General features: G+C 51.7%; 2 protein-coding genes across 10 annotated transcripts; one reads left to right on the plus strand and one right to left on the minus strand.

The window, feature by feature from the left end:
* Positions 1–341: 341 nt before the first annotated feature.
* Positions 342–13,790, plus strand: CAMK1 (calcium/calmodulin dependent protein kinase I). Of its 2 annotated transcripts, XM_025375977.1 has the most exons (12): positions 342–517; positions 2,560–2,674; positions 4,429–4,560; positions 7,696–7,770; positions 7,857–7,995; positions 9,430–9,556; positions 9,651–9,726; positions 10,417–10,529; positions 11,407–11,485; positions 11,582–11,669; positions 13,286–13,403; positions 13,511–13,788. In XM_025375977.1, the coding sequence occupies exons 2-12, from the start codon at positions 2,592–2,594 to the stop codon at positions 13,591–13,593; spliced, it is 1,113 nt and encodes a 370-aa protein (XP_025231762.1). In that variant the 5' UTR covers positions 342–517; positions 2,560–2,591; the 3' UTR covers positions 13,594–13,788. The 2 variants fall into 2 exon arrangements, with proteins under 2 accessions (XP_025231762.1, XP_025231761.1); XM_025375976.1 differs by having other exon boundaries at positions 13,286–13,790.
* On the minus strand, positions 3,661–21,642 carry OGG1 (8-oxoguanine DNA glycosylase). 8 transcript variants are annotated; one of them, XM_025375980.1, is made up of 8 exons: positions 21,163–21,642; positions 20,397–20,644; positions 19,347–19,526; positions 16,245–16,426; positions 14,536–14,686; positions 14,341–14,390; positions 11,859–11,911; positions 3,661–4,510 (listed from the first exon to the last, which is right to left on the minus strand). In XM_025375980.1, exons 1-7 carry the CDS (start codon positions 21,297–21,299, stop codon positions 11,891–11,893), a joined length of 969 nt encoding a protein of 322 aa, XP_025231765.1. In that variant the 5' UTR covers positions 21,300–21,642; the 3' UTR covers positions 3,661–4,510; positions 11,859–11,890. The 8 variants fall into 8 exon arrangements, 7 of the variants coding, with proteins under 7 accessions (XP_025231765.1, XP_025231766.1, XP_025231769.1 ...); XM_025375979.1 differs by lacking the exons at positions 3,661–4,510; positions 11,859–11,911 and adding an exon at positions 11,912–11,959; XM_025375978.1 differs by lacking the exons at positions 3,661–4,510; positions 11,859–11,911 and adding an exon at positions 13,725–14,075.
* Positions 21,643–22,948: the final 1,306 nt, after the last annotated feature.

The raw sequence follows: 22,948 nt of genomic DNA on the forward strand, positions 1-22,948 counted from the left end.
TGGGAGAGGCGAAGGACGACAGAGCCCTAAGGGAGGTCGCAGAACTGGTCTGAAAGAGAACCCACCAGGCCACAGGGTGAGTTTGGCCGGTCTCTAGCTTCAGACAGACGGGGTTCAAATCCTGCTTTGCTTCCGACCACCTGCTGATTTGAAAATCATCTCTCTGGGCCTCAGTTGTCCCCTCTGTGAAATGTAGCCCCGCTTAAGACCAAGGGCGGGAAGCGTCTAGCAGGAGATCTCTGACCAGAACTAGAGAGCTGGCCTCCACCCGTCCCCTTCCCAGCCTTAGAGCGGCGCCTCGCCTCCCAATCCCGGGTCCCTCCGCCGCAGACTCCTCCTCCACTGACATCAGAGCCGCAGGCGGGCGGAGAGAGCCGCCGAGCCCAGCCGAGCCGAGCCCCAGCCCCAGCGAGAGAGCGGGCGGGTGGCCCAGGCGCGCAGCGGTGAGGACCGCGGCCAGAGCTCGGCGCCAACCACCGCGGGCCTCCCAGCCAGCCCCGCGGCGGGGCAGCCGCAGGTACAGCCGGCCCACCCACCCCTGCACACCTGGGCGCTGCGGGGGGGCGGTAGGAGCCCCTAGCCTCTGGGTATCCTTTCCCAAGGAGTGGCCACTGGGCACCCTCCCGGGCGGGCTGGACCCTGAGGGGCAGGCAGGGCTGGGCCTTTCTCCTCCACCTCTGCCCCAGGCCCAGCAGGTGCCAGGCAGGCCTATGGGACACTGATTGGGTAATAGAGAAGCGGGCCTGTGTGAGCGCCTTCAGCTGGGCCTGACTGTGAAAGGGCGTGGGCATTTGGAGGTATCCATGGGGCTGGGGGGGCTTGTGGAGTGTACAGCCTTAGGACAAGCATGTGGGTCAGACATGGGTGGGGGATCTGGGAATCTGTGTTTTTTGTTCCAGAGGGGTGTCCACGTGTTTTGTGTGCTGGTATTTGGCTCTCAGGGTCTTAAGTCAGAGTTAGGAGGGGGTGTACAATTGTGTACTGAGGATGTTTGGAGTTAGGTGTGTAAGGAGTTGGGGTTTGGTTTGGAATATAGGAGCTTCAGGGGATGGGATAGAGGAGCTGGAGGGTGTAGGGTACGTCTGGTATATGAGGGTGTGTGTGTGTCTAGGTGTCATCTTGTGTGGGTGTGGGTGGATGTGTGTTTTGGGGTGTAAGAGGGAGCTGGGTGAGAGATGTTTGGATGGACAGGCAGGTGCCCGGGTGTAGGGCTGTCTGGGGCACTGTGTGGTGTGGACATGTGTGCTGATGTCTGGGAGTACATGTATGATCAGGTGTCCCAGGATCTGGATACGAGGCATACTGGATCTGGGAGGCAGGTGTTTTTGAGTCCAGGGCTGTGGAGTTGGCTTGGTGTGGTGTGTCTGCTACAGGGATGTGTGTGGATCTCTGACGGTTGTATTTGGTAGGCCTCCATGTGGGTTTCAGACTTTGCCTCTAGAGCTCAAGTCGCCTTTCCTAGAAGATTCTGCCCCTGGGATGGGTGGGCAGGGTCCCCTGGGAAAAAGGATCTGTTCCAGGAGTGGAATCTCACGTCAGAGGCCCTAGTCAGGGCACCTCTCCTCATTCTCCCTTAGAGAAAAAGAGAGAAGGAAAGTCCTCTCCCTGAGGTCACAAAGCATGCTAGGCTCTATTTTGGCCTCATCCTCTGTGGATGGGTTGGGAGGCTGTGTTTTTTGAATGGGGCCCATTCTGGCTTCATATTGGAAGTACCAGCCAAGGCCATTCCATGGGCTTTGCCCTCAGCAAGCTTAGCTGGGGGCCCCAGGCCAGGTGTCATTTGGGCCTCTGGAGCCAGCCTCTACCTAACTCCAACCTCAGTCTCCCCATTCTTCATCTGATAAATGGGAGAGAACTCCCACCCTCTCCTGCTGGATGAGACAGACCTCAGCAGGGGAAGGGCCAGGCTGGATAGGGTTAGATGGGGCCAGGAAGGGACAGAGTGAGTAGGACCATTTCTCAGGCTCCTGGGACCCAGATGGGGAGTCAGGAGGGAGAGGTCTGGGGAGCTCCAGCTGTGGCTGTTGTTGCTGTGGGAACAGTGCAGAAAGAGCTTTTTAAAAACGTGGCTGAGATATTGCTGGAAGCCCAGGCTGCGGGCCGGTTGGGGGGGGGGTGGGGAGGAGGAGGGAGAGGAGACACCCCAGCAATCCCCAGGGTGGGGTGGGGACATCACTAGTTCTGGGGACAGGGGGATCCTCCAGGCTTCTACCAGCTGCTCTGGTGGTTTATCTGTTGTACTGCCAGAGGTCAGGGTTTCCCTGGGTGCTTGGATTTGGAGAGGGGGAAAACTGGGAAGTGAACTAGAATAAATGAATGAATGAATGAATGCATGACTTTGTTAAATAAAGAATTTTGCTGCCACTGTGAAAGGTTTTTCTCTAGGCACGAGAATTTGCCGAATGTTGAATAAACAAATGAATGTTTGTTGAATGATTTTGTCAAATGGATGAATCAAGGATGAATAAATGCAGGTTGAATGACTGAATGAGGCCTGTAGCAAATTCCCAGACAGAAGGCTGGGCTCTGCTGAGTCTCCTCCTTCCATTCTCCTTGCAGGAGCCCTGGCTGTGGCCGGGGGGCAGTGGGCCATGCCGGGGGCAGTGGAAGGCCCCAGGTGGAAGCAGGCAGAGGACATTAGGGACATTTACGACTTCCGAGATGTTCTGGGCACGTGAGTCCAGGGCAGGATTGGGTGCTGGATGGCTGGGGGAGGCTGAGTCCAGGGTGGTGCTTCGTCTGGTCAATTAATGCTTCCTGTTTCCCATAGCCCAGGCCCTGTGGCAGCACTATCTAGGGCCTAAACTGTCCCCAGCTTTTCACTTCTGGGTGGGACAGGGGCTGCTCTTCCAATAGCCCTGGGTTCTTGAAGAGAAAGAAGTTGGGAGAATGAAGGTGCCAGTCAGTCCATCTAACTTGCTGCCAAGAGCTAGGTGTTCTGGCCTAGGTTTGGGAACTGAGGCTAGGGATGGCTCTGTTCTTGGTGCTGGGAATGCAGAAATAACTCAAACCTGGTCTCTGTCCTTCAAGTTGATCCCAGACATGTGCAAGAGACAGACCCACAGAAAATGACAACAGGGTGTGTGCTGTGCTCCAATTAAGGTTGGGATTGAGGGCTTTGTGGAGCCCAGAGAGAGCTGTGCCTTCTGCCTGGGGGGAAACTTCGTGGAGAATGGGGCATTAGAGCTGGGGACTGAAGGATGGGTAGGTGTGCACTTGTGAGAGAGGAAGAAGGGCATTCCAGGCAGAAGGAATCCTATAAACAAAGGTTTAGAGGCATGGTTCTATGTGGAAAGAGGCAGAGTGTGGTGGAGCTTAAAATCAGAGGCTGGGGAAGAGTGGGAAAAAAGGCTAGAGATGAAAGTGGAACAGTTTGTGTAGGGTCTTGGAAGGCAGGTCAGGGAGGCTAGATATTGTTCCATAGGCCACCGGGAGACACTTAAGACTTTGGCAGGTGTGCAATTCAGGACAGTCACTCTGGCCACAGCTTGGAGGGTAAACTGGAGAGGGACAGGACTGGAAACCAGGGATGAGGTTACTACAGTAACTATCCCTGAGGATTGAAATTTCACCATGAGAGATGCCTTTCTTTGACTTACGACTTCTTATTCTCCCAGAGAAAGCAAACAGATGTGGAAACAATACCCTAGTAAATCCTCCTTAATCAGTTAACTTTAGTTAAATGAGTTTATTTGTTCCTTTTTAAGAGCTTGTTCTAAAGCACTGCTTCTTAAAGTTCAATGAGCATACAAATCACCTGAGATTTTGTTAAACTGCAGATTCTGATTTAGTAAATCTCGGGCAGGGCCTAAAGTTTTGCATTTCATTTCTTTTCTTTTTTTTTTTTTTTTTGACCTAGGATCCAAAGCAGTAGAGATTTTGCATTTCTAAAAAAGTTCCCAGGTGATGCTGATGGTTCTTTAAGGTGTTAAATTAGCCATGACTCAAATTAATAGAAAAAGGGATGAACCAACTGCACACAAAATCAAAAAGCTCAGAGGTAGACTTCAGGCATCGCTGGATCCAGAGGGCCACATAATGTTATCATGAAATGACTTTGGCCATTTCTCAGGTTGGACTTCCTTTGTGTTAATTTCATTCCCAAGCAGGCTGTCCCCAAGTGGTGACAAAGATGATCGTCATTAGCTCCAGGCTTACATCCTACCAGCTCAGCAGCAGCCTCATTCTTAAAGTGCTAGGAATCTGGCTTGCATCACATGACCAATTACTGTGACCAGGGGAGAGACTACTTTGGCCAGGCCTGGGTCATGTGACCATCTCTGGAGCCAGGGGATAGATGAGTGACTAGGAGAGGGTCATCCACATCCCTGGTCCAGCAGTGGTCACAGAACCCATAGGGAATGGAGGAGAGGCTGGAGGGAAGCTGGGGTTCCAGTTCTTCACCTTATGAATCCCCTCTCCCCATAGGGGGGCCTTCTCGGAGGTGATCCTGGCAGAAGATAAAAGGACGCAGAAGCTGGTGGCCATCAAATGCATTGCCAAGAAGGCCCTGGAGGGCAAGGAAGGCAGCATGGAGAATGAGATTGCTGTCCTGCACAAGTGCGTGGGCCACAGCCTTTCCCTGCCCCAAGCTGACCCTGCCTTGGCCCTCCCATCCTCCTCCTTCCCTGCTTTGGACCAAACATTTAAACTCTCTAAGCCTTAAATTGCTCATTCATAAAATGGGGATCACAATTTCCACTTGGCAGGGTTGTGGGGGAACATCAGAAGTCCTTTATTTCAAGTGCCTGGCACAACAGCTAACACAACAGATGTGATGGAGATGCCAGGGCTTAGTAACAGGGGTTTAACTGTTCAATCAGGTGTAAAGATCCATCCTGAACATGACTTGGACCCACATATCTCAGTTGGTGTTGTCTCTGGACCTACCTCAAGTTCCCCTAACATATTAAAGCCATTCAGCAAGTTTAAAAATGACTCTCTGCTGACCCCCTGACTAAATCCACAACCAGCTGGTCTATGAATTGCTCATGCTGGTATGAAACCTCCTGTCCTCACTGGAAAACTTGCAGAGAATCACTGCTAATCTCTCCCCTGAGCTTCCAACCACCCTGGGCAGATAATGGTTTTTTTTTTTTTGAGATGGAGTCTCACTCTTGCCTCAGCTGGAATGCAGTGACAAAATCTTGGCTCACTGCAATCTCTGCCTCTTGGGTTCAAGCTATTGTCTTGCCTCAGCCTCCCTAGTAGCTGGGATTACAGGCACCTGCCACCACGCCCGGCCAATTTTTGTATTTTTAGTAGAGATGGGGTTTCGCTATGTTGGCCAGGCTGGTCTCGAACTCCTGACCTCAGGTGATCCACCTGCCTCGGCCTCCCAAAGTGCTAGGCATGAGCCACCACACCCAACTCCTGGGCAGAGCATTTCTACTGAGACCCAGAGAAGACAAGGGATTTGTCTACGGTCACATGGAAAGTTTGTAGCAGAGCTAAACTTACTTCATCATCAAGATCAATTATCGTCTGACCAACAAGGAGAAACCCTCTCTCTACTAAAAATACAAAATCAGCTGGGCGTGGTGGCACATGCCTGTAATCCCAGCTACTTGGGAGGCTGAGGCAGCAGAATTGCTTAAATATAAGAGGTGGAGGTTGTGGTGAGCCGAGATCACGCCACTCATTGCACTTCTGCCTGGACAACAAGAGCAAACCTCTGGCTCAAAAAAAAAAAAAAGGCCAGGTGCGGTGGCTCACGCCTGTAATCCCAGCACTTTGCGAGGCTGAAGCGGGTGGATTGCCTGAGGTGGGGAGTTCCAGATCAGCCTGACCAACATGGAGAAACTACGTCTCTACTAAAAATACAAAATTAGCCAGGCATGGTGGTGCATGCCTGTAATCCCAGCTACTTGAGAGGCTAAGAAAGAAGAATCCCTTGAACCCAGGAGGCAGAAGTTGTGATGAGCCAAAATCATGCCGTTGCACTCCAGCCTGGGCAACACTCCAGCTGGGCTACAAGAGTAAAACTCCGTCTCAAAAACAAAAAACAAAAGAAAAAAAATCAATTACCATTACTGTTTCACTTACAAGTTTTTTTTTTTTTTTTTTTTTTTGAGACGGAGTCTCGCTCTGCCACCCAGGCTGGAGTGCAGTGGCCCGATCTCAGCTCACTGCAAGCTCCACCTCCTGGGTTCACGCCATTCTCCTGCCTCAGCCTCCCGAGTAGCTGGGACTACAGGCACCCGCCACTTCGCCCGGCTAGTTTTTGTATTTTTTAGTAGAGACGGGGTTTCACCGTGTTAGCCAGGATGGTCTCGATCTCCTGACCTCATGATCCGCCCGTCTCGGCCTCCCAAAGTGCTGGGATTACAGGCTTGAGCCACCACGCCCGGCCTGTTTTTTTTTTTTTGAGACAGTCTTGTTCTGTCACCCAGGCTGGAGTGCAGTGGCGTAATCTCTGCTCACTGCAAGCTCCGCCTCCCGGGTTCACACCATTCTCCTGCCTCAGCTTCCCGAGTAGCTGGGAGTACAGGCGCCCACCACTATGCCCGGCTAATATTTTTGTATTTTTAGTAGAGACGGGGTTTCACTGTGTTCACTAGGATGGTCTTGATCTCCTGACCTCGTGATCTGCCTGCCTCAGCCTCCCAAAGTGCTGGGATTACAGGCGTGAGCCACTGCGCCCGGCCCACTTATGAGTATTTACTGTGTGCCACGCGCTGTGCCAAGCACCTTACTTGCATGATCTCACATGATCCTCACTCCAACTCTTTGAGGGAAGTACTACCATTGGCTTTATTTTATAGATGAAGAAACTGAGGCTCAGAGAGGTTACATTAAATCTAGCACCTACCCTGTACCAGGTGCTGGAGGAACAGTGGCATGCAAGACAAAGCCTCTGGATTCGGGGAGCGTATGTCTGGTAGGGGAGGCTGACAAACATGTAAACACAGAAAGTTATTTTATTTTTCATTGTTTTGAGATGGAGTTTTGCTCTTGTTGCCCAGGCTGGAGTGCAATGGCATGATCTCGGCTCACTGCAACCTCAGTTTCCCAGGTTTAAGCAATTCTGCCTCAGCCTCACAAGTAGCTAGGATTACAGGCACGTGCCACCGTGCCCAGCTAATTTTTGTATTTTTAGTAGAGATGGGGTTTCACCATGTTGGCCAGGCTGGTCTCAAACTCCTGACCTCAAGTGATCCACCTGCCTCAGCCACGCAAAGTGCTGGGATTACAGGCGTGGGCCTCTGTGCCCAGTCAGAAAACTCTTAACAGGCATGTATCAAGCTGGGTGCAGTGGCTCACTGGTAAAAAGATCAGCATCCATATAGCATGTGACAGGGACAGGATTTGGACCCAGGTCTGTGTATGCCAGAGCCCAGTGTTTATCCCTCTGCTCTCTCACCTTCCAAGAAATAGTAATAAACCATGGTAAGCCAGCTTTTCCCTTTGGGGCCTACATCCTTGGTTTGTCCTACCCAGGTTTGCAGGCACTTGGTCAGGGGTAGCTGTCCTGAGCTCTAAACCACTGCTTTTTTTTTTTTCTTTTGAGACAGGGTGTTACTCTGTTGTCTAGGCTGGAGTGCAGTGGCTATTCACAGGTGCAATCATAACAGACTGCAGCTTCGAACTGCTGGGGCCAAGTGATCCTCCTGCCTCAGCCTCCCAAGTTTAAGTAGCCTGGACTACAGGTGCACACCGCCATGCCTGGCTAAACCACCTCATTTCTCCTTTCAGGATCAAGCACCCCAACATTGTAGCCCTGGATGACATCTATGAGAGTGGGGGCCATCTCTACCTCATCATGCAGCTGTGAGTGGCCCACCTCTGCCCACCCCCACACACCTCTCCCTGCTGTCCCAACCCTCTTTGCCAGACTGCCCTATCCCCTGCTGCAGGGTGTCGGGTGGGGAGCTCTTTGACCGTATTGTGGAAAAAGGCTTCTACACGGAGCGGGACGCCAGCCGCCTCATCTTCCAGGTGCTGGATGCTGTGAAATACCTACATGACCTGGGCATTGTACACCGGGATCTCAAGGTGGGGCTCGAGGGGGTGTGGTGAGCTGGGGTACCCAAGGGTGGGGCCTTTGCAAACCCCAAACTGTCCGACCTTGGGCAACTTTCACCCCCTCACTGAGCCTTGGATTTCCATCTACAAAGTGGATCTTGTAACCCTTAAACTGCCTCCTCCTATTCTAGTCCAGATACTCAAAAGAACATGAGTGAATTGTGCTGGCATTTTATCCAAATAACATTTTATGTATTTTTCTGATTAAAAAAAAAAAATCTAGGCCGGGCGCGGTGGCTCAAGCCTGTAATCCCAGCACTTTGGGAGGCCGAGACGGGCGGATCATGAGGTCAGGAGATCGACACCATCCTGGCTAACATGGTGAAACCCTGTCTCTACTAAAAATACAAAAAACTAGCCGGGCGAGGTGGCGGGCGCCTGTAGTCCCAGCTACTCGGGAGGCTGAGGCAGGAGAATGGCGTAAACCCGGGAGGCGGAGCTTGCAGTGAGCTGAGATCCGGCCACTGCACTCCAGCCTGGGCGACAGAGCGAGACTCCGTCTCAAAAAAAAAAAAAAAATCTGACCAGGCATGGTGGCTCACGCCTGTAATCCCAGCACTTCAGGAGGCAGAGACGGGCGGATCACCTGAGGTCAGGAGTTTGAGACCAGCCTGGCAAAACCCTGTCTCTGCCAAAAATACAAAAATTAGCCGGGCATGGTGGCGGGTGCCATCCCAGCTACTAGGGAGGCTGAGGCAGGAGAATCACTTGAACCCAGGAGGCGGAGGTTGCATAAACTGAGACTGTGCCATTGCACTCCAGCCTGGGCGACAGAGCGAGACTCCATCTCAAAAAATAAAAAAAATTAAAAAAAAAAAAAAATCCTATTCCCCTTTTGTAGAAAACTTGGATGGGACAGCAAAACATAAAGAAAAAAGCCAGAAATCCCTGAAATCCTGTTCCTCAGAAATAGCGATGGGGCTCACATTTAGCAGTACATCTCAATCCGGTCTAAGAGAAGGGCACATGCCTGGCTTTGAATTCTGGCCCTGCTACTCCCTAACTGTGGGTTCTTGGGTGAGTCACTTTGCCTCCAAAGGCATCAGTTTCCTCATCTGTTAGGTGGGATTATTCAGACTGGCCTAGCAGGGATGCAGTGAGGATGACGTGAAATCAAGCACTAATCCAGGGTCTGGCATAAAGTAGGTATTCAAACATTTCTTTAGGGCTTTACAGTGCACACCTGAGGTTTACAGAAAGTTGCCTCCCACACCCTCTTGGGCCTTGTCCTTCCTGGAATTTTTGGCCTTCTTGAGAACTTTCTTGATTTTCTTATGGCAGCCATGAAGCCACAGTGGCTTTTAGGGGATCCATTATTTCTCAGAAGGTGCTTGGAGAGGCAGAAGGTTCTACTAGCCTCTAACCATCTCTGATTGCCCCTTCCCTTCCCTCCTGCCCTTCAAGCCAGAGAATCTGCTGTACTACAGCCTGGATGAAGACTCCAAAATAATGATCTCCGACTTTGGCCTCTCCAAGATGGAGGACCCGGGCAGTGTGCTCTCTACCGCCTGCGGAACTCCGGGATACGTGGGTGCGGAGGGCCCTGGGCTGGCGCTGTGATGGTGGGGGGAACCAGGAGCTGAAGGGCAGAGATTTGTCACCACCATGTCCTCTTCCCTCCACAGCCCCTGAGGTCCTGGCCCAAAAGCCCTACAGCAAGGCTGTGGATTGCTGGTCCATAGGTGTCATCGCCTACATCCTGTAAGTGGGGCTTGGCCATGGTAGGCTATGGCTCCAGAGTTTGTCCTCTGGCCTGCTTTCCTCTCTTCGTCCCTCTGCTTCCCTTCCCTTCTTCTCTTCCCTTCTTCCCTTCCTTCCACCAATCAATTATGAATATTACTTCATTCAATAGATACTATGTTTCAAGCACTGTGCCAAGCAAGCACTGGAGTAAATTTAGCACAGAACAAACCAGACAAAGTGCCTGCCCTCAGGGAGCTGACTTTCTTTCTAGTAGAGAAGACAATCAACAAGTAAATAAATCTACAAAATAACATCAGGTGATAAAAATACATACTGTGGAGAAAAACCAAGGAGGAATAGGGAGACAGGGGTGATGCCATTTCAGTAGGGAGGTCAGGGAAGGGCTCGCTGTGGAGGGGATGTCCAAGTGCTAAGGGAGCCAGACATTGGAGGTGTGAGGAAAGAGTAGCATAGGCAGAGGCAATGGCAAGTGCAAAGGCCCTGAGGAGGGCAAGATGGCGGTACATTCAAGGAACAGAAAGGACAACATAGCTAGAATGGGAGTGAGCAGACAGGGCTGGTAGAGTTTATAAAGGGGGAACTCCTTCCGTGGGTCCTGCCTGACCCCTGAGACTACCCCAGTGCTCCACCCCGGAGTCAATGGGTGCACCTGAAAGTGGAAATGAGGATAAGTTTCTCCCTGCCCAGGCTCTGCGGTTATCCCCCCTTCTATGATGAGAATGATGCCAAACTCTTTGAACAGATTTTGAAGGCCGAGTACGAGTTTGACTCTCCTTACTGGGACGACATCTCTGACTCCGGTATTTGGGGCTTTGCCTTTTTCCCCTGGGCCCCGCCTCTGGTCCCTCCCTCACCTGCTTTGGGGGTGGTCTCCCTCCTGCCTTCCTTCTGTCGGATTCTCCAGTGCCACACTAAGCTGTCTTCAAGACCAGACACCCTACCCTGGGTACTTCCTTCTGCTTGGCTCCCAGAGTGAGAAACTAGGCATTTGTTCAATCTTCAAACACAGTCTATTTGAAAATACCTCTTCCCTATTGACTTCCTGATGTCTAAAATACCACCATAAACATTTTCATCCTCCTTTTGTGCCCCCTAATAAGAAGCAAACCTGTGAAGCTACTATCATTTATCAGTGTGAATGCACTGAAATTAGTCAAGAACAACTTTTTCTTTTTTTTTTTGAGATGCAGTCTCGCTTTGTTGCCCAGGCTGGAGTGCAGTGGCACAATCTCGGCTCACTGCAACCTCTGCCTCCCAGGTTCAAGCAATTCTCTGCCTCAGCCTCCCAAGTAGCTGGGATTACAGGCACCCACCACCACGCCTGGCTAAGTTTTTTGTATTTTTAGTAGAAACGAGGTTTCACCATCTCAGCCAGGCTGGTCTTGAACTCCTGACCTCGTGATCCACCTGCCTCGGCCTCCCAAAATGCTGGGATTACAGGCACGAGCCACTGTGCCCGGCCTCATGTTTTTCTTGAGAGAGACAGGAAAGAGCTGGAAGGCATGGGGTGGGAGGGTCTGAAGAAGAGCACAGGTTGGGTGGGGTGCGGCATGGACTGATTTGGCCTCTTTGTTTTGTTTTGATGCTGGGTCAGACCTAAGGGAGTGCATACGCTCTTGGGGAGTACACAGGCACTACCATGCTGTCATTATCTTTACTTTTGTCTTGGGGGTTTAGCCAAAGATTTCATCCGGCACTTGATGGAGAAGGACCCAGAGAGAAGATTCACCTGTGAGCAGGCCTTGCAGCACCCATGGTGAGAATTCACACAAACTGTGAGGTGGGGTGGGATTTGGGGCCCTAAGGTCTGCCTCTGCCCTCATAGGCAACCCACCACATAACCCCATCCTAGGATTGCAGGAGATACGGCTCTAGATAAGAATATCCACCAGTCGGTGAGTGAGCAGATCAAGAAGAACTTTGCCAAGAGCAAGTGGAAGGTGAGTCCATATCCCTAGTTCTGGTCCCAGCCTCCCCAGGACTCCTCCCCATCCCTACCCAGGCTCAGCTCGCACAGCACCTAGCACCAAGTTGGGCACACAGTAACTTCTTAGGGATCCTTACTGAAGGACTTCATTCATTCATTCAACACTCCCAACACCTTCTCTATTCCAGAGAGGGTCCCTCACCTCCAAGTCTAGAGGGAGAAGTCTATAATTCTTCAGGAGTCATCTGATCCAGCCTATGGGGGTCCGGGAAAGGTCATAAAGGTGGTGATGACTTGACAGAGCTGTCAGTTAAGTAGGAATTAGCGAGGCATAGCAGAAAAATGTCTACAGCCATTCCGGGAAGTGCAAGTGCTAAGCCTGGCCAGACTGAAGGGGCTGAGGGGACTGAGAGGCAGGAGCCCAATTTGGGAAAGCAGGTAGGGGCCAGGCCTCTTAGGGCCTCAGATTCCACAGAGGAGCACCAACTTGATCCTGAGGGCACTGAGGAGGCCCAGAAGAATCTTAGGCAAGCATCTGCTACATAGAAAGGGCTCTCAGGGCCAGGCATGGTGGCTCACACCTGTAATCCCAGCACTCTGGGAGGCCGAGGTGGTCGGATCACCTGAGGTCAGGAGTTCAAGACCAGCCTGGCCAACATGGCAAAACCCTGTCTCTACTAAAAATACAAGAATTAGCCACACATGGTGGTGTGTGCCTGTAATCCCAGCTACTCGGGCCACTGAGGTAGGAGAATTACTTGAACCTCGGAGATGGGGATTGCAGTGAGCTGAGATCGTGCCACTGCACTCCAGCCTGGGTGACAAAGTGAGACTCCACCTCAAAAAAAATAAAGAGCTTTCAGGATGCAGAGAATGGCATGGAGTAAAGACTGGGTGACCCATTAGGAGGCTGTGGCAGAGATACAGGCAGGAGAGGGTAAGGGTTTGGACCACAGTAGTATCAACAGGGGTAGAGAACAGTGGTTGATCCAGGAGTCATTTAGGAGGTGAAACTAAGACATGATGATGCAATGGATGTTGGGGGAAAGAGATGTCAAGGGCTGGCCCAAGATTGTAGCTGGGAACAGAGTGGACGGTGGCGGTACCATGACTGAGATGGTGATCACAGGGACAGAAACATGTTTTGTGGGGATGGTTTTAGTTTTGGACATGGTGAATTTGAGGGGTGTGTGGGACACCTAGGTGGAGATGTTGAATAGATACACACCTAGGCAAGTTACTTCAGCTTTCTGTGCCTCTGTTTCCTCCTTTGAAAATTATATTAATAGTACCTACCTCAAAGACTTTCATGAAGATTAAATGAATTACTATGTAAAGTGCTTAGAGCAGTACCTGGCATACAGTGCTACAGTGTTTGCTATTACATATTAATATGAATTATAGAGTTATGTTTCTATTTATATATATACACACATACATTTAACATACGTGCATGTGTGTGTGTGAATATATAATAAAGCCTTGTAGAGGTTTTTGGGGGCCTTTACGGGAATCAATAAAATAACTCCTGAATGAAAATAACAGAACAATTGCAAGAATCCCACTGCACCTCCACCCCTGCCCCATGACTTGACTATCTCAAAAGTCCTTTCTCCCCTCTCCCTACAGCAAGCCTTCAATGCCACGGCTGTGGTGCGGCACATGAGGAAACTGCAGCTAGGCACCAGCCAGGAGGGGCAGGGGCAGACGGCGAGCCACGGGGAGCTGCTGACACCAGTGGCTGGGGGTGAGGAGCAGATTCTGCAGAAGGGCATGGGTGGTCCACAGAGAGGCACCTGGGCTGGAGTGGAGGGCCTGCCCCTCCAGCCAGCTCTGTTCTGTCTTCCCATGCAGGGCCGGCAACTGGCTGTTGCTGTCGAGACTGCTGCGTGGAGCCGGGCCCAGAACTGTCCCCCACACTGCCCCACCAGCTCTAGGGCCCTGGACCTCGGGTCAGGATCCCCTGCGTGGGAGGGCTTGGGGGCAGCCTGCTCCCCTTCCCTCCCTGAACTGGGAGTTTCTCTGCCCTGTCTCCTCCTCACCTGCTTCCCTACCACTCCTCACTGCATTTTCCATACAAATATTTCTATTTTATTGTTCCTTCTTGTAATAAAGGGAAGAAGATAAAACCATCCTTAGCGCTGTCTCCCCCAATAGCCCCCAGCCCACCTTGTTGTGCAAATTGACTGCTTGATTTGGAGGTGCCTTGCCCTTGAGGTGGTCACAGGGAGGCCCCTCCCCAACATGAGACTGGGTGGGGATGGGGAGAGAGAAGTGGGGAATGGAGGGGAAGGGGCTTGGGGGAATTCCTTTGTCCAGGGTGCCCCATCTAGACTTCCAGCCCTTTGGAACCCTTTCTGCGCTTTGCTGGTGGCTCCTGAGCACGGTGGGATTGGTGCAGGTCAGCACTGAACAGCACCTGTATGAGGGTGGAGTCGGTGTGGGGAGGAGGGTACATTGGGGTCAGGGCTGGTGGGACTAGTGACAGTGCTGGGAGGTGGAAGAGTCCTTGGGGAACAGGGCCGAAGGCAATGAGAGTCCACTGGGGTTGGGACAGGGGTGGCTGGAGAGTCCTTTAGGGCCACCTGGGGCAGTGGTGGTGGAAGAGTCTGCTGGGTCTGGGCTGGAGGAGAAGTCCTATGGGGTCTGAGCTGGAGGAGAGGAAACCTAGTAGGTACACTCACCGCTTGGGCCCAGCCAGCATAAGGTCCCCACAGGCTCCGGAAAAAGTTTCCTAAATCAGAAGTGATGAGACTAAGTTATCTGACCCCTTCTGTGACCCATCAAGAGAGGTAGGGTATGAGGGAGAGATGACTAAGAGAGAGAGAGGTTTCTACCATACCAGCCCACTGCCAGCCCCTGCAGCCCACTTTCCTCACCCAGTTCCTTGTTGCTCTGGGGGCTTGGTCCCTTCGCCTGGGACGTGGTAGGGTGCCAGCTGTAGTCACGTTGGGCAATCTGCCATATATGGACATCCACGGGCACAGCCTGGGGCTTGTCTAGGGCCATCAGGCAGATGCAGTCAGCCACCTTTGACAGACACAGAGAATGAGCCCTTGTGGAAGAAGGGCAGCATCCGGCCAGCATCTTGCTTATAACCCCAAAGCCAGCTGCTTTCTCCTTCACTCTGGGGTTACTGTTGTTCTATATTCTCAATCAACAGATACTATCTATGAATATGCTTTTTTTTTTTGAGATGGAGTCTTGCTCTGTTGCCCAGGCTGGAGTGCACTGGTGGAATCTCGGCTCACGGCAACCTCCGCCTCCCAGGTTCAAGCAATTCTCCTACCTCAGCCTCCCAAGTACTAGGATTACAGGCATGCACCACCACGTGTGGCTAATTTTTGTGTTTTTAGTAGAGATGGGGTTTCACCATGTTGGCCAGCCTGGTCTCGAACTCCTGACCTAAAGTGATCCGCCCACCTTGGCCTCCCAAAGTGCTGGGATTACAGGCATGAGCCACCATGCCCGGCCTATGAATACACTGAAATTGCTGTAGTAAGAGCTGCTACCAGGTTCTTATAACCTGGGAAGAAGGTATTACCACACCCATTTTGCAGACAAGAAAACTGAGGCTCTGAAAGGTGAAGTGACCTGGCCAAAGTCACATGGCTGGGGAACAGGCAGAAACAATATTTAATGTTAGGCTATAGTCCAAAGCCCATCAAAAAAAATTCTTTAAGCAAAAATTCATTTTTTAAACTACAGAGAAGTATGAAGGAAAAAAAAAGGCTGGGCGCGGTGGCTCACACCTGTAATCCCAGCACTTTGGGAGGTCGAGGTGGGTGGATCACGAGGTCAGATCAAGACCATCCTGGTCCAACATAGTGAAACCCCATCTCTACTAAAAATACAAAAATTAGCTGGGTGTGGTGGCTCATGCCTGTAATCCCAGCTACTCGAGAGATTGACGCAGGAGAATCGCTTGAACCCAGGAGGTGGAGGCTGCAGTGAGCCGAGATTGTGCCATTGCACTTCAGCCTGGCGACAAAGCAAGACTGTCTCAAAAAAAAAAGACAGATGCCTAATTTCCAATCATCTTATTGCCAGTTAACCCTATTGACATCAAGGAAAAAGTTTTGTCAGTACATGTAATTTTATGAAAGGAACAAAATGTGGCTGGGAGCAGTGGCTCATCCCTGTAATTCCAGCACTTTGGGAGGGCAAAGCAGGAACACTGCTAGAGGGCAAGAGTTTAAGACCAGCCTAGGCAACATTGTTAAGAGCCTGTTTCTACCAAAACAAACAAACAAAATAGGAAAAGGAGAAATATCTTCCCATTTGTCTCCCCCAAGGAAACTATTCAGTTTCCTGCAATTTCCTTCTGGAAATTGCTGCATATATATAGCAGCACATATGTGTTGCATGTGAACAAATGGTCTTTCTAGAAATTCATTCAAAGGGCTATATCCTTTCCACTCTTTCTGCACTCTGCTTTTTTCTCTCATAAAACATCTACTTATATCCTTTCTCCTTCCTGCTCTGCCTCCGGAAGCCAAGCCTCCACCCAGCTCCCAGGCTTGGCTCATTTCCTGCTCTCCTCTTAAGTGTCAGTGGAGAGGGTAGCTCCTACCCCCTGGGGCCTCACCTTGGTGCCCACTCCCGGCAGGGTACAGAGGGCCTTGTGGGCCTCCTCATAGGAGGCCTCTCGTAGCTGCTGCAGCCAGGGTAGCCCGCCCTGTTCTTCCAGGATGGCTCGGGCACTGGCACTCACGTAGCGGGCACGGTAGCCCAGGCCCAGCTTCTTGAGATGAGCCTCCACCTCTGGCCCTGTGGGGAGTGAGGAGGAGAGTAGGCATCAGGCATCTTCAAGTTCTTCCTGTCCTTGGGCTAGTAAGTGAGCTCTGCACCTCGGGACAAGAGTGCTTTTCCTAAGTACCCCTCCTACCTCCCCACCCTCTATAGGATAGTGGACACTTTTATGTGCAAGGGAAAGGGTTAAGACCTGGATCCTGTCCCTCTATACATGTTTTCTGAGCACCTACTGTGAATTGGCCCCTGCAGCCCAAGTCTAGTCCAGGGACTGAGGACTTGCTGCCCTGGAGGAGCTCCCCAACCGAGTTCCTTAATCTTTCCAAAAGAGTGTTCATATTCATGATCTAAAAAAATAACCAAAATATAGCAAGAGCTTCTATGATTAAGTGCTAGGCATCAAGCACTGGCAACACGCTTCAGATATATTATCATGCTTACTTTTCCTAAGAACCCCACTGACAGTACTGTTGTTTTCCCATTTTACAGGTGGAGAAAATGAGGGCTTAGAAGAGGTTAACTTACTTAAAGGACATGGGGGAGATAAGATCTTGCACCTAGGTCTGGGACACCAAGACCTGTGGTTTTTCCTTTTTTTTTTTTTTTTTTTTTTTTGACACAAAGTCTTGCTCTGTCACCCAGGCTGGAATGCAGTGGCACAATCTCAGTTCACTACAACCTCACCTCCTAGGCTCAAGCGATCCTCCCACCTCAGCCTCCTGAGTAGCTGAGACTACAGGCTTGTGCCACCATGCCTGGCTAATTTTGTTTATTTTTTGTAGAGATGAGGTCTCACTATGTTGCCCAGGCTGGTCTCAAACTCCTGGGCTCAAGCCATCCTCCCACCTTGGGCTCCCAAAGTGCTGAAATTATAGGCATGAGCTACCACACTTGGCTAACGCCGTGCTTTTAACCCATTACATGACACTGCCTCATGATTGCTTTATTCACCCACAAAGTCCTTCTAGATAGAATCTGTTATTCCCATTCTACAAACAAGCTAAGAGAAGCCAGGAGAGGTGAATGACTTTCTTCAGGTCTGATGACTAAGCCAGGAGCTGAGACTCAAGAACAGGCTTCTTTTTTTTTTTTTTTTTTGAGATGGAGTCTCGCTCTGTTGCCCAGGCTAGAGTGCAGTGGTGCGATCTCGGCTCACTGCAAGCTTTGCCTCCCGGGTTCACGCCATTCTCCTGCCACCATGCCCAGCTATTTTTTTGTATTTTTAGTAGAGATGTGGTTTCACCGTGTTAGCCAGGATGGTCTCGATCTCCTAACCTCGTCATCCGCCCACCTCGGCCTCCCAAAGTGCTGGGATTACAGTCATGAGCCACCGTGTTCGGCCAGGTTTCTTTTTCTTTTTTTTTTCCTTTTCTTTGAGATGGAGTCTCGCCCTGTTGCCCAAGCTGGAGTGCAATGACATGATCTCGGCTCACTGCAACCTCTGCTTCCCAAGTTCAAGTGGTTCTCCCGCCTCAGCCTCCTGAAAGGCTGGGATTACAGGCACCCGCCACCACGCCCAGCTAATTTTTAGTAGAGATGGGGTTTCACCCCTGACCTCAGGTGATCCACCCGCCTTGGCCTCCCAAATTGCTGGGATTACTGGTGTGAGCCACTGTGCCTGGCCCAGGTTTCTTTTTGTTTGCTTGAGATGGAACCTCGCTCTGTCACCAGGCTGGAGTGCAGTGGCGTGATCTTGGTTCACTGGAGCCTCCTGCTGCCAGGTTCAAGCAATTCTCCTGCCTCACCCCCCGGGTAGCTGGGATTACAGGTGCCTGCCATCACGCCCAGCTAATTTTTGTATTTTTAGTAGAGATGGCGTTTCACCATGTTGGCCGGGCTGGTGTTGAACTCCTTACCTCAGATGATCTGCCTGCCTCGACCACCCAAAGTGTTGGGATTACAGGCGTGAGCCACCACACCCGGCCAGGAATGGGTTTCTAAGCACCAAAAACATTCTCCTGTTTTGAGGCAGTCTGTCTCTTTGCTATGCAGTTCCCAAGCACTTGTCTTAGCTTGGTTCTCATATCTGCCAACTGATACACTTGCCTCTGTAAAACATTTGCCTTACAGGGGTACTGTGAAGAACACACGAACACATGTGTTCTTAGATGCAAAACTATCCTGTTCACTACAATGATACCAACTTGATTTTTTTTTTTTTTAGAAGGAGTCTAGCTCTGTCACCCAGGCTGGAGTGCAGTGGCATGATCTTGGCTCACTGCAAGCTCCGCATCCCAGGTTCACACCATTCTCCTGCCTCAGCCTCCCAAGTAGCTGGGACTACAAGCGCCCACCACCACACCCGGCTAATTTTTTTGTATGTTTAGTGGAGACGGGGTTTCACCGTGTTAGCCAGGTTGGTCTTGATCTCCTGACTCTGTGATCCGCCTGCCTTGGCCTCCCAAAATGCTGGGATTACAGGCGTGAGCCACCGCACCCAGCTGATACCAACCTGAATTTTACATATACTTCCTGTGTGCCAAACACTGCGCTAGGTGCAGTATGTATATTCCTTTATTCAACTCTCGTGACAACTCCAATAACAGCATAGGTAGGTGCTATTATTCTATTTCACAGATGAAGAAACTTTAGTACAGAGATGCTAAATAATGTGCCCAAGTGAGAGTTCGGGTTCAAAACCAGGCATGGGTCTGTCCCCAGAATGCATGCTTTTAACCCCAAACTACTGTACATTGTATACAGATGTTTTTCTGATGAGGCATTGAACTCACTAGGCAAAAAGCACAGACCAGTGAGGTGCTGACATTTTAGGGATGCATAGGGAGGATGAGTAACTGGAGTTGATCAGACCAGGCAGGGCAGTTCTGGATTGGGGAAGTGTTTGGTATGGCAGGAAGCCTTGAGATGTAACCAGGGGAAAAATGAACAGATCTTCAAAGCTGATGGAGGCCTGGGGGCAGGGGACCCACCTACTCACCAGCCAGGGCCTGCACGCTGGGGAAGCCATGGTAGGTGACATCATCAAGCTGGATGAGCCGAGGTCCAAAAGCCTGGCACAGCCGCTCCACCATGCCAGTGATGCGGGCGATGTTGTTGTTGGAGGAACAGATAAAAGAGAAAAGGCATTCGATGGGGTCTTGTCGCAGCAGTCGCACACCTGGAGACCAGAAATGCAGGAGGTAGGAGAGGTACCTACTGTTGGGTGTGGCCTCTTCCCACCCACAGGTCAGATCCTAGGTACCAAAACTCCAGGATGATCCCAGGAGAATGAGAGTCAGTATCATTAGAGAAAGCAACACCAGACCGGGCGCGGTGGCTCACGCCTGTAATCCCAGCACTTTGGGAGGCCGAGGCGGGCGGATCACGAGGTCAGGAGATCGAGACCATCCTGGCTAACACGGTGAAACCCCGTCTCTACTAAAAATACAAAAAAAATTAGCCGGGTGTGGTGGCAGGCGCCAGCTGCTCGGGAGGCTGAGGCAGGAGAATGGCCTGAACCCGGGAGGCGGAGCTTGCAGTGAGTCGAGATCGCGCCCCCGCACTCCAGCCTGGCGGGACTCCGTCTCAAAAAAAAAAAAAAAAAAAGCAACACCAGACCTCTCATTCCTCATAGCATCTTGTAAGGGCTGAGTTACCATCCCATTCCACAGATAAAGAGACCACAATGTAAGCTCCATGAGGACCGGCATTTGGGTCCGTTTTGTTCATTGGTGTATCCCCAGTCGCACAGCAGATGCTTTGTATATATTTACAGAATGAATGAAATCACTTGCCCTGGGTCACACAACCACGAATGGGCTCAAAATCCTTGTCACTTCACTATGGTTATTAGCAGGATAATAATAATGATAATAATAATTACTATGTGCCTGGCATTATTCTAAGCACTTTACATGTATTAGTTCCTTAAATCCTCATAAAAGCCTATGAAGTAGATATAATCCCCATTTTACAGATGGTAAAACTGAGTCATAGAGAAGTAACTTATGTCCAAGAACCTTAACCCCAGCCCAGGTCCTGTACTCACCTTGGAATTTCTGAGCCACCTCTTGGAAGTGGGAGTCCACAGAACCCCAGTGGTGATACAGTTGAGCCAGGGTGACATCTAGCTGGAAGTACTTGCGCACGGCCTCCAGCTCGTCTGGTGTGGGCCTGCCAGGCTGGCTCTTGTCTCCTCGGTACACAGTGCAGTGGAGCTGCTCCTCAGTCTGAGTCAGTGTCCATACTTGATCCGCCAGTACACCACTCCAGTGTGCAGGACTTTGCTCCCTCCACCTAAGCCCCAGGCACACGACAACCCTGGCACTCAATTTCCTTTCTTGCACCCTTTGGGGTCCCTCCCATCCTACAATCGCTCCATGTACAAAACTGATACAAGTAAAAGTGCTATCTTCCAGTCTGGGCAACATGGTGAAACCTCACCTCTACAAAAAATACAAAAATTTAGCCGGGCATGGCACACACCTGTATTCCCAGCTACTCGGGAGGCTGCGCCCGGGGGTCGAGGCTGGAATGGGCCTCTGCATTCCTACCTGAGCAATAGAGTGAGACACTGTCTCAAAAAAAGAAAAACAAGTACTGTTATCTTCTGCATCGGTTATACCGCTAAATCCTTACAATATCACTGCACAGACATATTAAAGGGAACAGCCTGGCCACCCGTGCTTGTTTCCTCTTTTGTACCCCGGGGTTTCTTCCATCACCCCCCAAATTCCTTTGTACCCCATGCCGGGCAGTGCTGAGGCGGCAGGAGCCAGTCCCAGGGGACGGGCTTCCCAGGCGCAGTCACTCACCGGAAGGACTGTCCAGAAGGCAGAACCAGGTCCAGGCGCAGCTCAGAGCGAGGGCACGGGATAGAGGCCCACAGGGTAGGAGCGGAGGCTAGAGTACGATGCCCCATGCGCCTGGGCAGAAGCGGGCGGGCCGGCATTTCCACAGCAGGAGCCGCCCACAGCAGCCCCGCCCACCCAGAACCAGGCCTAGTCGGCGCCCAAAGACCCCGCCCAGACAAGGACCACGCCCCTTAAGGCCTAGCCCACAGGGTCCTGATTAACGACCTTCCTCGTTTCACTTAATTCCTCCACCTCCTGCATGCCTCGCCCTTTGCGGGTCATCAAAGCCCCGCTTCGTGCCCCAATCCTCCGGCTTTCCTGAGGTGTAGGTCCCGCCCCCTCCTTTCGACTTATCCTCTCCCGCCCCCCGAGCCTCTGGGCGCGCACAGCTGTGTTCTTCTGAGTTCTCCAGTGGCCGACCACGCCACCACCGGAAGTAGTGCTCAAGCACTGCGTATTTGACCTAAAGGTAGCCAATCCGAGGAGGAAGTGGGAGGCGCCAATGAGAAATCAGGGTGGGCGGGCCGTTCCGAGGCGCCCGCGCGGTTGGCGCGCACTGGGCTGTGTGCCCGCTGTTGGCCTTTCCCCCACCGGGATTGTCTGCACTCGGGGAGCTAACGAGTTCCATCCGGGCGCCCCGCGGTTCCTCAGGGCTGTCCGTCTTCAGAGCCACGTCCTTTCCCAGCCTGTCCTCCGAGAGCCGTTCTCCCCTGAGCCTCTCCAGTCTTAGGCGTTCGCCCTCCTTGGGCCGCCTCCCACGAACCCTATCTTCACCAAGAACTGGAGCGAGCACAGCTCAGGCCCTAGAGCCCTCGGGAAGTGTCTCCAGAGTATTCTCTTTTGCGCCCGCCCGCTAAGTTTGTCCCCTTCAAGACCTTTAGGCGTCCTCTGAGACCTCAGGACTTCAGAGGCGTCTCCTCGGATTGTCCCGCCGGCCGCCACAGCTGCTGCCTGCAGTCTTGGGCATTCATTCCTTCCATACTCCATCTGCTCATGATTTCCTCAGAATAGGGCCTGTGCCGGGGGTTTGTCTGGGGCTGGGCCCAGAAGCCCATCAGGTTGAGTCCAAGTCCCAGTGTGTGGCCCTGAGGCAGCCAGCCTCGTCCAGCCGCCTGGAGCAGGAGGATGGATTATGTAATGTCTTCCCTTCTGGCGAATGATGTGAAAAAGCAGGGAGCTAAGAGATACGAACTTTACTGGGCCATTCTCACCTTCTAGCATAGGGATTTGGGGTTGCTGTATCTTAACTGTCAGGCTGCAGGTTTTTTTTTTTTTTTGAGACGGAGTCTCACCTGTCGCCCGGGCTGGAGTGTGATGGTGCGATCTGGGCTCACTGCAACCTCCGCCTCCCGGGTTCAAGCGATTCTCCTGCTTCAGCCTCCCAAGTTGCTGGGACTACAGGCGTGCACCACCACGCCCAGCTAATTTTTGTATTTTTAGTAGAGACGGGGTTTCACATCTTGGCCAGGATGGTCTCGATCTCTTGACCTCGTGATTCAGCCGCCTCGGCCTCTTGAAGTGCTGGGATTACAGGCGTGAGCCACTGCACCCTGCCCAGACTGCAAGTTCTTAAAGAGCAACATCTGCAGCGGATTGACCCTTATATCCCAGCCAGAGACCTAGCAGAGTGTACCGTGAGCATGGAATCAACATCAGACCAATGCCATCATTGTCTCAGTGCCACTCCTCAGTGGCTGCAAGGTCTGGGCCGCCCCTTTTTCCTGTGACTGTTCCTATCTGTAGGCAT

The sequence above is a fragment of the Theropithecus gelada genome, chromosome 2 (assembly GCF_003255815.1).
Source record: "Theropithecus gelada isolate Dixy chromosome 2, Tgel_1.0, whole genome shotgun sequence".
NCBI classification, from domain to species: Eukaryota; Metazoa; Chordata; class Mammalia; order Primates; family Cercopithecidae; genus Theropithecus; species Theropithecus gelada.

Coding starts and splice junctions, on each gene's coding strand:
- CAMK1 (XM_025375976.1), top strand. CDS start 2,592: ATGCCGGGGGCAGTGGAAGGCCCCAGGTGGAAGCAGGCAGAGGACATT. Junction 7,996..9,429: donor TTGTACACCGGGATCTCAAG/GTGGGGCTCGAG, acceptor CTGCCCTTCAAG/CCAGAGAATCTGCTGTACTA. Junction 9,557..9,650: donor CGGAACTCCGGGATACGTGG/GTGCGGAGGGCC, acceptor TTCCCTCCACAG/CCCCTGAGGTCCTGGCCCAA.
- OGG1 (XM_025375978.1), bottom strand. CDS start 21,299: ATGCCGGCCCGCCCGCTTCTGCCCAGGCGCATGGGGCATCGTACTCTA. Junction 14,687..16,244: donor TGCCGGGAGTGGGCACCAAG/GTGAGGCCCCAG, acceptor TGTCTGTCAAAG/GTGGCTGACTGCATCTGCCT. Junction 14,076..14,340: donor ATGCTGGCTGGGCCCAAGCG/GTGAGTGTACCT, acceptor ACCCTCATACAG/GTGCTGTTCAGTGCTGACCT.